The sequence below is a fragment of the Pezoporus wallicus genome, unplaced genomic scaffold (genome assembly GCF_028554395.1).
Source record: "Pezoporus wallicus isolate ANWC-B61680 ecotype Strahan unplaced genomic scaffold, APGP_CSIRO_Pwel_v1 contig_2908, whole genome shotgun sequence".
Taxonomy (NCBI): Eukaryota; Metazoa; Chordata; class Aves; order Psittaciformes; family Psittacidae; genus Pezoporus; species Pezoporus wallicus.
In genome coordinates, this window is record NW_026642179.1 from 4754643 (window position 1) to 4768418 (window position 13776).

At 35.8% G+C, this 13776-nt stretch overlaps 1 protein-coding gene across 3 annotated transcripts in view; it reads right to left on the bottom strand.

Moving 5' to 3' along the window:
• The window catches only part of ERC1 (ELKS/RAB6-interacting/CAST family member 1), a 290910-nt gene that overhangs the window by 124604 nt on the left and 152530 nt on the right, over nucleotides 1–13776 (bottom strand). For all 3 annotated transcript variants that reach the window (XM_057428028.1, XM_057428027.1, XM_057428029.1), the window contains one exon: nucleotides 8978–9113. In XM_057428028.1, coding sequence (XP_057284011.1) covers nucleotides 8978–9113 — 136 coding nt within the window. The remainder of the gene's footprint in view (nucleotides 1–8977; nucleotides 9114–13776) is intronic.

Genomic DNA, 13776 nt, shown 5'->3' on the forward strand with positions numbered 1-13776 from the left:
AAAGCCATTGCACCTTGTCCTATCAGTACATGAACTTGTAAAATGTCCCTCTCCATCTTCCTTGTAGGCCCCTTTAGGTACTGGAAGGCTGCTAAAGTTGATGAACTGTAATCACTGAGAAATTATAACTGACTATAGACATGATCTAGAACGTTAAGGAGACCATCATCCTTTAATCTTTAGTAGAAGACTTAGTTTTTCCAACCACCTGCATTTTGATCTGAAAGTACCTCAAACAAAATTCAACAGCTGAAATGACTGGTGCTGACTTGTAGTATTTTACAACCTTCTGTCAAATAGGAATACATGATTTGCAGCGTAAGCCTCAATCCCACCTAATATTTGCACATCACAGTAAAAGCAGCTGTTCTGATATATCCTAAGATATTTCATTAAAAAAAATTCATTAAAAAAGTGCTAAAGACAGAATAGGCTTCTTTCAATAGAAAGAAAAAGAAAAAAACAAAGAAAACTCCCCAAAAACCCAAACACTTCCCTACCCCGCCAAAAAAAAACAACCCAAACCAGAGTAGTTTAAGGGTGACAGCAACTTCAGCACCTTAGTAAGCAAGATTAAGGAATAATACTGAATTAGAATCAAGTGAATTAGGTTTAATTACTGAAATAGAGGAAATTTTTAAATGGAAATGCTGAGGCATGCGTTGCCATAGGTATTGAAAAAAAAATCCACATGCATTATCTTTTTATAATGAATTCTGAATGTCTGCCTTCAGGTGCCCCTCATCACCCCATTCCCTCTTTTTTTTCTTTTTTTTTTTTCTTTTTTTACTGGGCAAAATAAGAACAAGGCAGAATAGAAATTTTATTGAAAAATGAGACCATGACATGAGCTGAGGCAATTGGGAAGAGATGTGTTAGAAACATTTTCAACACAGCAAGTAAAAAAAAAAAAAAAAAGGCTTGTGAGAGAGAGAGAGATGGGAAAAAAATATCTCAGAAGAAGGGAAAAAGGTAAATTTATTGCCATTTCTCAGGCTCATGAAATAAGACACCAGAATGAAAAGAGAGCTGTTCTTCCCCTTGAATGTACTCCTATTGTTTTGCTTAAATCTGGCCCTCAATGTTTTCTACTCTCAGGAGAGGCCCCCTCACAGGAACCACACCATGTTGTCAACAGTTACATTAATCTCTCTGACAGTTTTTAGGAAAGGAGTTTGAACTCAGATACTACTCTTGGAAAAAAAAAACCCAACCTATGCAAAAAACATCTAGTGGTTAAGGTTGCTGGCACAAATTCAGCTGTCCAGTCTTCACTGTACTTAGTTTCTGGCATATCATAAAGGGTACCAATCCTGCTCTTTGCCGAACAGGCAAGAGAGTACAAATAGCAAGTTTCATCTTCCACTCACACCTAATGTTTCTGCAGAAAAGACTGGGTGAAACTGCGTCTGGAGAATAATATTCCTGATGGATCACAGAGAAATGTTAGGATGTAGGGAGTCCTCTTTCCTCCATTAAAAACTCTCAAGCCATATAATGGCTTTCTCTCACTACAAATCTCAATTTGCAGTTAAGGAAATACTGGGATAATTGGGAGAGTGCCTAATGCTAGTTGTAAATAGTGACTTTCACAAAATTTTTCCAGCTGTCTGTTCAAGACTGTAGAGCATTTTTACATTGCATAAGATGACAGAGTCAAATGGTTTATCTTTTTTAAAGATGTGAAGGCAGTGAATACATTTAGCTAGAACATAACAAACGTATGGTAAACTAAACTGAAGTGAAAACAAATAGAGCAGATGGCTAAGTGTCTATCCAGGGATATGCTTACCCATTCCAAATGTCAAATGTTTTCAAGCTCAGTTTCTGTGAATGCTATGGTAACAGGTATTCTGTAAGGAGTGCTTCTGGTCAGACACAGGAGAAGGTATTTCCTTAACAATGTATTTAATGCCATAAACTTTGATTATGTAGACTGACAGATTCTGTCTCTGTAAGAACTGCCATATCAAATCTAAGAACAAGATCATATATTTATTCTGATATTTAGAGGGAGGAAACCCCTGCATTTTCTTTCTTTAATAACACAAATGAATAACTCAGGTAGGAACAGAGGAATCTATTTCTGAGATAAACCATTTTCATGTTCAAAAATAAGTTATTTTTGTTGTTGCTTCAACATGCAACACTGCACACATGGGCAAAATGAAACTGGTCAGACCTTGTAAACATTCATCAGAAAAAAATATCTTTACTAAAACTGGAGACAGGGCTGTCCCCACAGTTTGCTCATGGCTCACAGCGCGCATTGTAAGAATGCTGGAACACCAAGATCTCACAAATCCCGTAAAATTAAGAAACTGGAGAGGTAAATCTACACTTTATAATGGTCACCTATATTACCACATATTCTCCATATGCAGCTGTTTGGATCAGGTATCAAATGTCTGTATGGAAAATTTGGAAAAAAAAAAACAACTCTTCAGGTTTAGTGTGTAACGAAAGCTTGTCTTGATGAGCTTCCTTCAAGTAAATGGAGAATTCCTGTCTTGCAAAGTCCATCAGATCCACATGTGACAAAATAAGAGATGAAAAGGACTAATATTCACCTAGGCAGACGCTGCAGGGCTTGACTTCATTCATCCTTATTGGTCAAGATATTTTTCCTACCTTGCTGTGTTTACTTTCTGGTGATCTGTTAACAAGTCTTCATCCTCGTCCTTGAAACAAAGTTGTACTTCATGACTTTGGTAGAGAAAAGGGAGGAAACTTTTTTTTTAGCTAGAAGCTCATTTTTATGTGCACTACATTCTTGCTAAAATGGAAATCCAACAGTGTCATTTTTACATGAAAACGTAATTTCATGATAGTGCTATTTCATATTATACACTGATCTTTGGTACCGTGCAGTGTTTCTTCGGGGTTGAATGAACTAGCATTTCTTTCCAGTCCTGCTTCTGTGATATTAAATGATAAAAATTATTTAAGATATTAACACTTTAAAAATGCCTCTTCTTTTTTTTTTTTTTTTTTTTCCCCATTAGGAAGCATTACAAACAAAGAATATCCGTGTCCAAAACTACTATATTACTTCACACAGATATAACATGATATGAAGTGAGGCTGTCTATTCATTATCCATACATTTCCTATGTCATAAAAGTAGATGTATCCATAAATGTTTAATTACGAATTTTAAATTCCTGAAAAAAAGGCTACAATTCAAATTAATCCACCTCCCTCCCATGAAACTTCCCCTCACTATAACTCACGCAAAGCCAACCTAAAAGGTCATCATTTTTGGAACTTCTCCTGGACATCCAGGAAAAGCTCTCTTGACAGGGAGAGTTATGGTATGATAAGAACAAGAACTAGTTTTTCTCAAAGCATCTGCCAGGGTTAAATATTTGCTTGTGTCTACAGTAACTGCGCACACAGTGCTGAAAATTACAACTCTCCATATAAGTATAGAATGCAACGCTTGTGGAACATTGCATTTTCTGTAACATATTGTAAAAGCTGATGGAAATTAAAATTGCTGCTGGAATATTACATGGCTAACAAATCATGATGTGTATTAGAGTCTCTAATGCATATGTATATCCTGTTTTCTAATGCATAGCCAGCTGTCACAGAATCACTCAGAGAAAGAGCTGGAGGGTCAGCTGATCCCAAAACTACCTACTGGTTACCACTGTGTTTAGCTCAAATACAATAGGAGGAATAATTTGCATACATTTATTCCATTTAGATTTTCAAGAGGTTCTTTAGAGATTGTATTTGTTCATACCTGCTCTATTTTAATTTTAAAAGGTCATATGCAATACTGAGAGACAGCCAGTACAAAAGTGATTCACATCATCTCTGAACTCAGAATCATATTTAGCTTAATCATCAAGAACACATAACAGTGTTTCATCCTTTATGGTGACTGACAAGAAAAAATTATCTCTTCAAAAGAATGCCAATACATTTCTTAAAAACTAAATTGCAAAGCACATTTCATATCCTTTCAGTGTTTTATGTCATGAGTTCCATCCCACACAGCAGAAGGAGGTTCACCTAGAACTGAATATACCATTTGGTGAAATTATAGCCACCTGTGAAGGTGCTAATGACACCCAAGGAACCAATGACACCCAAGGCCCAAGGAACACTGACACCTACAAAGCTGGGTAGCACAAAGAATTATCCAGGGAGAGGGAGGCCAAAACATCTCCCTGATGTAACTGAGGTCTAAAAAGTACTGGGAGAGTAAGGGAGAGAAAAAGAATGCTTTGATCTGAATAATTACGAAAGGTGGATCTGAGCTCAATGAGAAAATACAGGTCTGATGCATCAGACTGTTCTCTGGAATAAATCCTGCAGATGGAAGATGGCATTAAAGAATACATTTCTACTAGGCTGATATGGAGTAGCTGACAGTTTCATGGGCCTTATCGTGTTGAGCTGGGCTATCCAAGGGATAACGAAAGTTCACACAGCTGGAGGGCAAGGCTGGAATCTGATATGGCAGTGGTTTATATGAAACTAAAATTAATCAGAAACTCATCAGCACTTAAAATTCACTTATCCCAGGGAAACATATAACACCACTTAGATAGCATAACCAATTTGCTTCAAAGCTGATAATGGCTAGGAAGTTATGGAGGAAATCTTGAACTTCAAGTTTAGAAAACTTTCTTTCAATCTAACCATTTCTTCAGAGGCTTTGCACACACTGTCCAAATCCAAGTTCATAGGTTAATTTGGGAAGCAAGATCTCTCTTTACTAACAGCCCAAAGATGACAAACCACCATTTTCATCATAGCATGGTATTATCATAAACAGATCAGACGAAAAAACTTCAGCCACCCTACCCTCAAGAACCAATCATAGCATATCAAGAGGAAATTTTTCAGTAATTTAAAGACCAGATTTTGGTTGACATTTAATGAATTTAGAAAGCTCATTTGATGAGAAGGTATTTGGCTGCCTATAGATTTCATTGAGCTATGTCCAGATCCCAGTAAAATAATGAAAATTATGAAACAAATAACTGTACATTTGTTTAGAATGAAAATTTAGTTCTTTCCACTAGAAGGATATCTTTGCTATTCAAAGGTCAAAAGACAGAAGATAGAAGAATAGAAGACAGAAGAATTTTATCACCACAAGGAACAATCTACATATACTTGCACACAGGTCACAGAATAGGATTATATATTAAATTATCTAAACTTGGGTGTGAAAAAAGAACAAAAAAAAAATTAGTAAGTTTACTTGGTTTTACAGCTGTTCATTAAGGCATTCAAATACATTTTACACAACTTCTAGACATACAGTTTGTCATCAGCAATTACAGACGGATGGATAGCTGCTGAAATGCAGATCCAATAGGACACAACTCCATGCCACAAGGTATTCTGAAAATGTCTCCTAAAAACTCTGGAGGATGCTGGAGTGGTAGAACAAGAAAATATGCATGCTACCTTCCAGATGTCAGTTCCAAGTACCCATTCAAATATCACAAAATTTCAGTAAATGCTACCTTTCTAGGACAAGACAGCATATCAATTCCTTTTCACAATAGCCAAGCATTAGTTACTTGAAGCAAAAAATTTTTACTCCAGTCCAACAGCTTGTTTTTTTTACCCTGCTTATAGACCAGACACTCGTTAACCTCTCAGATCTCTGGAGAGTTGTGGTTTAAGGGAACCCAGGAGGAAAAGACAAATTTGGAAAGCCATTTATCCATCTCACTAGAATTGAGACATTATGGTTTTCATTCTTCCCCCACTCCCCAAAATACCAAATTTCCATCATCAGAGCTCTCTGAATAAACGAACATTTTGTTACTGGACTCAGGAAGAAAGAAACCACATGCCTGTTAGGGACAGAGTGAGGAGGAGTGGAGGATGTGCTTGGGAGCGTGTTTATTTGACTGGATTGCAGACGGTCAACCGAAGAACATGCAGATCATATATTTTTAAGCATTTCATACTGTCTTATTATTAATTCCAGCCAAAACCACCAAGACCAAAATTATCTGAAATTGGTGCTTGTGTGTCCTGACCCCAAAGCCAACAATGGTTCCATAAAAAAAAATTTTAAAAATCCATGTTCCTCTCAGGTTTAAATTTATTTTTTTTTTTATTGATTAGAAGGCAGAGTGCCCTTTAGAGTTGATGGAGAAGACAGGGCTCCATAACTAACAAACTGAAATGTGGTCCTGGCTAAATTTGACTTCCAGGAAACTAAAACATTGCAGAGAGGGAGGCCGTAAGCAGAGGGCTCTTCTACAGGAAGGAGTTTTTATAGAACCTGTCACTTGTCATTAAACACTCCATATTTTACCTTAGCCTGATATTTTCATTAGAGCATACAGACCTTTTTCATCTGCGAATGAAAGCATTCCCTTCAGCCTTGTTTTGAATATGGGGAAAGACTCTCTAAAACTGAGCCCACCCAAACAGGACAATTAGATTCACAAAAGCAGGAAAGCCACTAGGCAAAAACAAATATTAATACTATGGTAGCTGACATATTTCAATGTTGACTATCACATTACACTTCAATCTTAAATTCTTACATGCATTTAATAATGTCTATTTTTAATCTCAGAAATACTTGCATATAAATTATATAGAAAATAAGAGACACCAGTGCATAATAAAACACAAGCAAAGAAGAACAAAGTATACTGCTGTATATGTATCACTAATTGCAAAACCTGAATGTAAAAAGGTAAATATAATAAAATTATACACTTTGACATCTTTGTACCTAATTTTAGTTTCCCTATTAGACCACCAGCCTACAACAAAGTAAAACTGGAGAAAAAGAGTAAAATAGCAAGCAACCTGGCTTCCTCAAAAGAGACAATTGGTTAGCTGTTTCTTGTTCCTAGGGATAAGTTGGTTACATTGAAATAAAAAAAGGCAAAATATTTAGAGTAAAATTATGCTAACTATGGAATTCACAGTTTTATATCTATGATCTTCCTATAGCTAAAACACTTCATGAGTAAAGAATTGGACAGGACATTGCAAGAACAGATACATATTCTTAAAGAACTCTGATACAAAGCAGCACCAACTTTTGCCACCTAATTTCTGAGCAAAAGATGCCTCACTGCTGCCACCAAAGCTGTACAACCTCTCTGGATTATCAGAAACTGGTGTTAAATAGTTTTAATGGGATTTGAAGTAATCTGTAACCAAAGTACCACTGTCTGTCCACTGCTACGCGCAATTGTACAAACACATTACATAACTTACAGCTTTTTACAAAATAAAACCAACAATAAATCAAAAACCAAACCCAGCAATTTTTAGTATGCACATAGGAGCTGAGAGAAATCAGATTTCAGGCTTTTTTAAACGCATTCCATTTGTCTCAAAAAAAGAAAAGTGAAAAGGAGAAGAATAACTGTGGGGAAAAAAGCCCAACATGAAAGCCGTATCTTTTAAAATTTGAAAGTGCTACATAAACCCCAAGAATATGGTCTTGTGGAACAGTGTCATTTGCTTAATACACCATGCACATAATTGCAAGGCAAATGTGAAGTATCACTTACTTTCTCAAACTTCAGATACAGATTTATTCAAACACAGATTAGAAATCTAACCAAATATTGTATTAGGGTCTTTTAAAAACATTTAACTAATACCAGGAGGATTGTGCTATTTAAACTTAATCTCCCACATAACAAGAGCCTGTGGATTGCCGTAGCGTTACGTCACAAAACCCATTAGCAGATGTAGAAATCCCGCATCCCCGCCTTTTATAAAAGTCTGTAGTTATGAAATCATTTTCATACACTTGGAACTCAACTGTATCAGTGCTCTGAATGTAAAGAACTGGAATTGAGGGGGAAAACCACAAAATGGTGCATGTGAGAGCATTCCATATGGACACATGTTTCTGTGGTTCTTTCAAAAGATCTTACAGAGTTGAAACCATCCCCCTGGAATTCCATAGAACAGAGTAAAGAAGTATCTGTTTAAATTAAGCAGGGGATTTATCTTTGCTAGTGAACTATTAGGATTTATTCTGTGTCTTCACCATAGATGTATTAAGAAATGTAGCTGGTAACAAGAAACAGGATTTAACCTAGGATAACAAAGCAAAATACCTAAGAAAAGGGTTTCTCCCTGAAGATTTTAAAAATATTTTTAAAAGAGGGCACAGGTAGATTACTGTTTCCATGCTTTTTTTCACTCACCAAAAAGAAAGTTATTTTTTTAAATTAAAGAAATCACAGGCAAAATATCTACAATCTCCTCAATTAGCATCATGGTATTTTTGCTTTACTTCATGGCAGTAGTTCAACATTTCTATGACAGCACTTGAAAACTTACCGTTTGATAAACCATCTACATATCAACATATAGCACAATGAGAAATACCTGACTTGCTTTTATACCAGTGACTTTCATGTACCTGGGCAGATCTGAGGTAACCAGCTAATCCTGTGAGGCAGCAGGACATGATCATTTCAGAAATAAAGCAAACTGTCTAGCAAGCATACCAAGAACTCATGAGGCAAAGTAGCGTTTCACTGTCAGAGAAGTATGAGTAAACACCCAAAGTGTAGTTCTCCAGTTACCCCATAATAATTCCAAATTATTGTAAGAGTACTTACTTGCTTATCTTTCATTTACTGAAGGCATCGATATAAGGTAAAACCAGATGGGAAAATACACAAAACAGCTAAAGAAAAAGGCTGTTAGAAGAGCAGTGAAGAAAGAAAAGCCACACCAATCTGAATACTGGAAAGATAAAATTAGTTCAATGCACTTCATAAGAAAGTAGGCAAGCAAAACTATTTCCCTTTTTATGAAAATGGAGTAAGCTATGAAGATGATAGAGGCTTCTTTCTTTGAAATGCTCTGGGACAGATGTGTGTTCTTAAAGAATCAGTACAAATTTCTCAGATAACAGCTGTGAAAATGGATCAGAAGGTGCAGCAGAAAGCAAGGTAGTTAAGCCTGGCTGAATGACCGTATTGCTTTAATTCAATACCCATGTTACCTGAAGCTGTTGGGAGCTGTCATTAAGATTATCCTCTCGTCTCCTGGCCTCCTCCAGCATCTGTGCACTCTTCTTTTTCTCCACTTGCTCTTTGTGCTTCAGATTTGCTACTTTCTTATTTTGATCTTTAACTTGCCTGTAAAAGAGAAGAGCACTCTTGAGCATGGTGCAGAGCATGCTTCCCCGATCAGCCCTAGCACTGGGCAACTGGACTGGGGAAGAGTGGAACTCTCAAGTACGTCACTTCATTTCCAGAAGGTCAACAACACCAAACTCATTCTTGAGCATTACCCTCAACTGTTAATTCAGCCAAAAGAATGCTTTGTTTTGCTCATTACTATTAACCTAAATGTGAAAATTTCTGAAACAAACCCCTTCATTATTATTATTTTCAAAAGGTGCACCTGCCCTCTTGTGACTATGTAACAGAAATCTTCACTTTGTTCATACACACACATACCTATAAAAACCACAGACATGTAAGAGCCTATTTTGGTTTGAGTACCACTATACCTAATGTAAGGAAAACAGGAGGATCAAAAGAAAAACCTAGTGAAACATGACTTGACTATAGAGGACTACCTACAAGACCTAGGCAACCTGTTTCCAAAAGTAAAACTTTTTTTTTTTTCAACCTCAAGTTCTACTTGTTTACTAGATATTTTGAAGGATTTCCTCTCCTTTCTTTTTACAGAAACAAGAAAGAGCAAGTAAGAACAAACTATTTCAGAAAGCGTGCATAATTTCCTTTTCACTTGCATCTATGAATTATTTTTGATGATCCTGGCAACTACCACTGCCTGCAGACAGGGTTTGGCCTTTCTGGGCATTAAGACACATGGAGTATTGAAACTAATTACAGACCCTTTAATCTCGGCCTCCTGACCGCAGAAAACTGAAGTCTAAACTTTTAGTCCAATCAAAACAAAATAGACTAGCTTTGCTTCCTCAGCCCTTTTCTCCATAATTATATCTGGAGTTCTGATTTTGGAATAAAAGACAGATTCTTTCATTGCAAGATTTCCCCAAAACATCATGCAAGTAGTAGAGACAGCTCTTTAATTTACTGTTTAGAAAGCAGAATGATATACTAGCTTCATATCTGGTATGTTATCCACATTGAGAAGGAAGAATGTTTCTTCTGTATTTCAGAAATACGTTAAGAACAGATCACAAACAACTCTGATTGCTTCAGTATTTTCTCCCGAACTCATAACAAAACTATGATCAAGAACACATCTCTTTATAATATATATGTTCAAATTATGTGGCACATGGTTAGTCAGTGCTTTGAGTTCTCCCCCAAAAAAAAAAAAAAAATAGTAGGTTCAACACTAAGCTCTGCTTTTTGCAATGTAAGCCAACTGGAGCTGGGAAAAACTGCAATGGTAGCAAATTTTCATTGGTGCTAAACAAATTTCTATTAGTGTGAGAAAGTGCTGATGGCCTCCAAAGACCAAGGAAAAAAAAAAAGGAAAGTCCTTTTCTGATGATGTTAAAAAATTACTGGCATACTTAACTACCTTGTCCAACGGTTACAGCTGATTTGAGTCAGGATGCTTTTTAAACACATCCAGTATAATTGTTAAGTTATTCTAACCCAGTGCTGCACACTGGCAATGGGCGCATTGCCCAGTTTGAAAGGAGACTTGTTCAGTGATTAAACAACTTATTGGAAATATTATGTTGGCACCAACTCAGCTTGTACAATAAACGGTTCTATCTGTCCAACAAAATAAACATAGAAAGTACGGCTAAGTCAATGCAGAAATGAAATTGTGTTAGCCCTACACATTCAACTCCATATGAGAATTCTTATTCAACTCCTGAATTAAGATTAGTGGAATTAATTATTTTTTAAAAACTTGTAAACCTAGATTCACCTGTTGGGGAAACTGGTTAGTGTTACCGTAATCACTGGTTAGATAAGAGACAACAATATTAATAAAGTCACAAGCTTCATCAAAATAAATATGAAGTAGATAACTTCCACAGGGTACATAATGTTTTCAAACAAAATACTTATTTCAAGGAAAGGAGTAATTATAAGGATAAACAGTAATGACAACCACCTTCTCATGTCTGAACCAAAATTACTGCAGTTCTAATATATTAGGTAGATATTTTGAGATAAGCTGAAGTTTTCCTAAACAGTTTAAAAGATGGAAATTACATAGTGCTTGCAATACTCAGATCAATCCTCATAACTGTCATACTGTTTGGAAACTTGAATTCATAGAATCACAGAATAGGTTCAGTTGGAAGGGTCCTTAAAGATCACCCAGTTCCAACCCCCCTGCCATGGGCAAGGACACCTTTCACTATACCAGGTCGAGCAAAGCCCCATCCAACCTGGCCTTGAATCAAGTGCAAGGATACAACTATCACTCTATACCTCTGTTGTCAAAAAGCAACAAAAGTTGGGCAACAAACTTTTCAAATAATACAGCTATCTATGTCATTACCTAAAATTTCCCCAACTGTTTAACTACATAGACTGTGAAGGTCACATGAAACTTGCAATCTATAAATCTAAAAGGCTTACAGTCATTTGATGCATAAACACACATCTCGTCTTATCTCAATGCCCATGGTACCAAATGACAATTCTCACTTCTATAATACTTATAATTACATAAGAGGTTTTGCGTATATAAGCCCATAGCTCTTGTACATTTGCACTATGGAAGTTCTGTGAAACTGTGAAGAATCGATACTGTGATTCTGTAAAGAATTCTCCTTTTCCTCTGTCAGATGACTTTCAGTCTTCAAAGCTGAAGTCAGAAAATCATGTTCTTATATATGCAAACAATATTTAAAAGTATTTAAATATGCACACACATATTTTTAATGTCAACAGACCTCAGAAGCTTCATTAACAGAATCAGCCAATTCACTGCTCAGTAAGACATTTCTGTTGCTATTCTGAACACCGAAATACTTCTGATGATTGTTATAGAACTATTTCATCTTCATGCCACTACTGAACAATGTGCATAATTGGACAATAAAATGAACTGAAATAATAAAATAGAACACAATTAGTATGTTTCTTAAGTGAGCACACTACAACTGGTACATCCTATGAGGAAACAGTCAATAGGAAAATAAAGATACTTCATATGTACACAAGGCAGCTAATCAGGACTGCAGAAAGAAACAAAGCCCTGAAATTCCTTCAGTTTGAGAGATTCATTTTGTAAACTCAATGTTCTTTTAACTCTTCTGGATATAATTACACACATATACAGAATATAGCCCTTTCAAAGGGATAGTAAAGTTGTAAAGAAACCCTTCATCTGTAATAGTATTTTTATTAGAACTCAAACTGCACACGATTAAAGACAGCAAAAAGAAAAGGAATTAATTACGCAAAAGCGTAGAGATTTATGAGTGTTTTCTAGAAAGCATTAGTGCTAGCATGTAGAGCAACTGAGTAAACACCAATTTGCAATGTGTACATGGAGTTCTCATCATGACCACAGGAATTTCTGAGAGATACAGGCCTTTAAATATAACTGTAAGTACATACTCTTACTGAAACATCTTTTCAAAATGGGACTACAGAAAGAATGGTGGTGATCCTAATAAGAACTGGAGAACCAGTTCATGTTCAGTGAGATGGAGCTTTAAAAGAAGGATATCACTGGAACCAACAGAAACAATAACAAAACTAAGAAAAGCAAAACTACCTCATCTCAGATGACGTTTACTCTCAGTCACCCTCAAATCAAATAATAAAAAAGACACATAAAAAAGAAGAAAAAATCTAACAAGAGTGTTTAAGTACTGTTAAAATGGAATACATTACAGGAAAGGAAGCAAAATCAAAATCAGGCTTCCGATTTAAAAAAATAAAACCCAAACTCTTTCAACTAAAAACAAGCCAAGATTTTCCAAATTAATCATTTCCCATCCTTTGATTTTGGGTGCCCAATTTAAGCCATATGCCTGCTGAAAAAGATCAGTATCCAGGTTTCTTAATCTGGACACTGAAAATAATTATTAAGTTCTATGACTTTTTCTTTTTTAATGAAACAAAGCTGTATCATTTAAAATAAGCCACAGCTTTCCAATTCTCTGTGAAATTCTTGAATTTCCAATGATGAAGTATAGCTAAGCACCACGGGGAATGAATTAAAATCACAATAAGCAATAAAAACTTTCAAATGAGAAGACTTCATGTTGTAAAATAATTTTAAAACAGTAAGACAAATATAAGCAATAGAAAACCAGTGGACCATCAAGCATTCCTGAAAAGTGGAAAGTCATATTGTTACCTGTGAGTCCTTCGGAAGAGTTTTCTTCCCTAATATAAATACAAAATGTATATGCACATACTATATTTCACCTCATGAATACACACCCTAGGGAAAAAAAATATACAGATCCTGTGCACAGCTACAGAAACAGCCTGTTTTATTCATCTGACTTAGGTACTCAGAAAATATTTCCATGTGTCAGTCAGCCATGTCAGAAAGATTGTTTAGCTCAAGCCTTCGTTGACGTAGCATTACCACCACCCACAGGACAGTTCTCTGTTGCTGCAGCTACTAATCCTAATGCAGATGAACTTCATTTGCTTTAAAGCACACTTTGCTCCTCAACATGAGTTAAACTGATGTAACAGTCAACATTACTGAAAAAACCTGACAGAAAACTGTATGCAATGAAGTAATATATTATTTAGTTTAAAATTGCCAACGTGCCTTGTATTATGAAAAATTAGATTCTGCAGTGTATAATACAGAATCACAGACTATCTCAAGTTGGAAGGGACCCATATGGATCATCGAGTC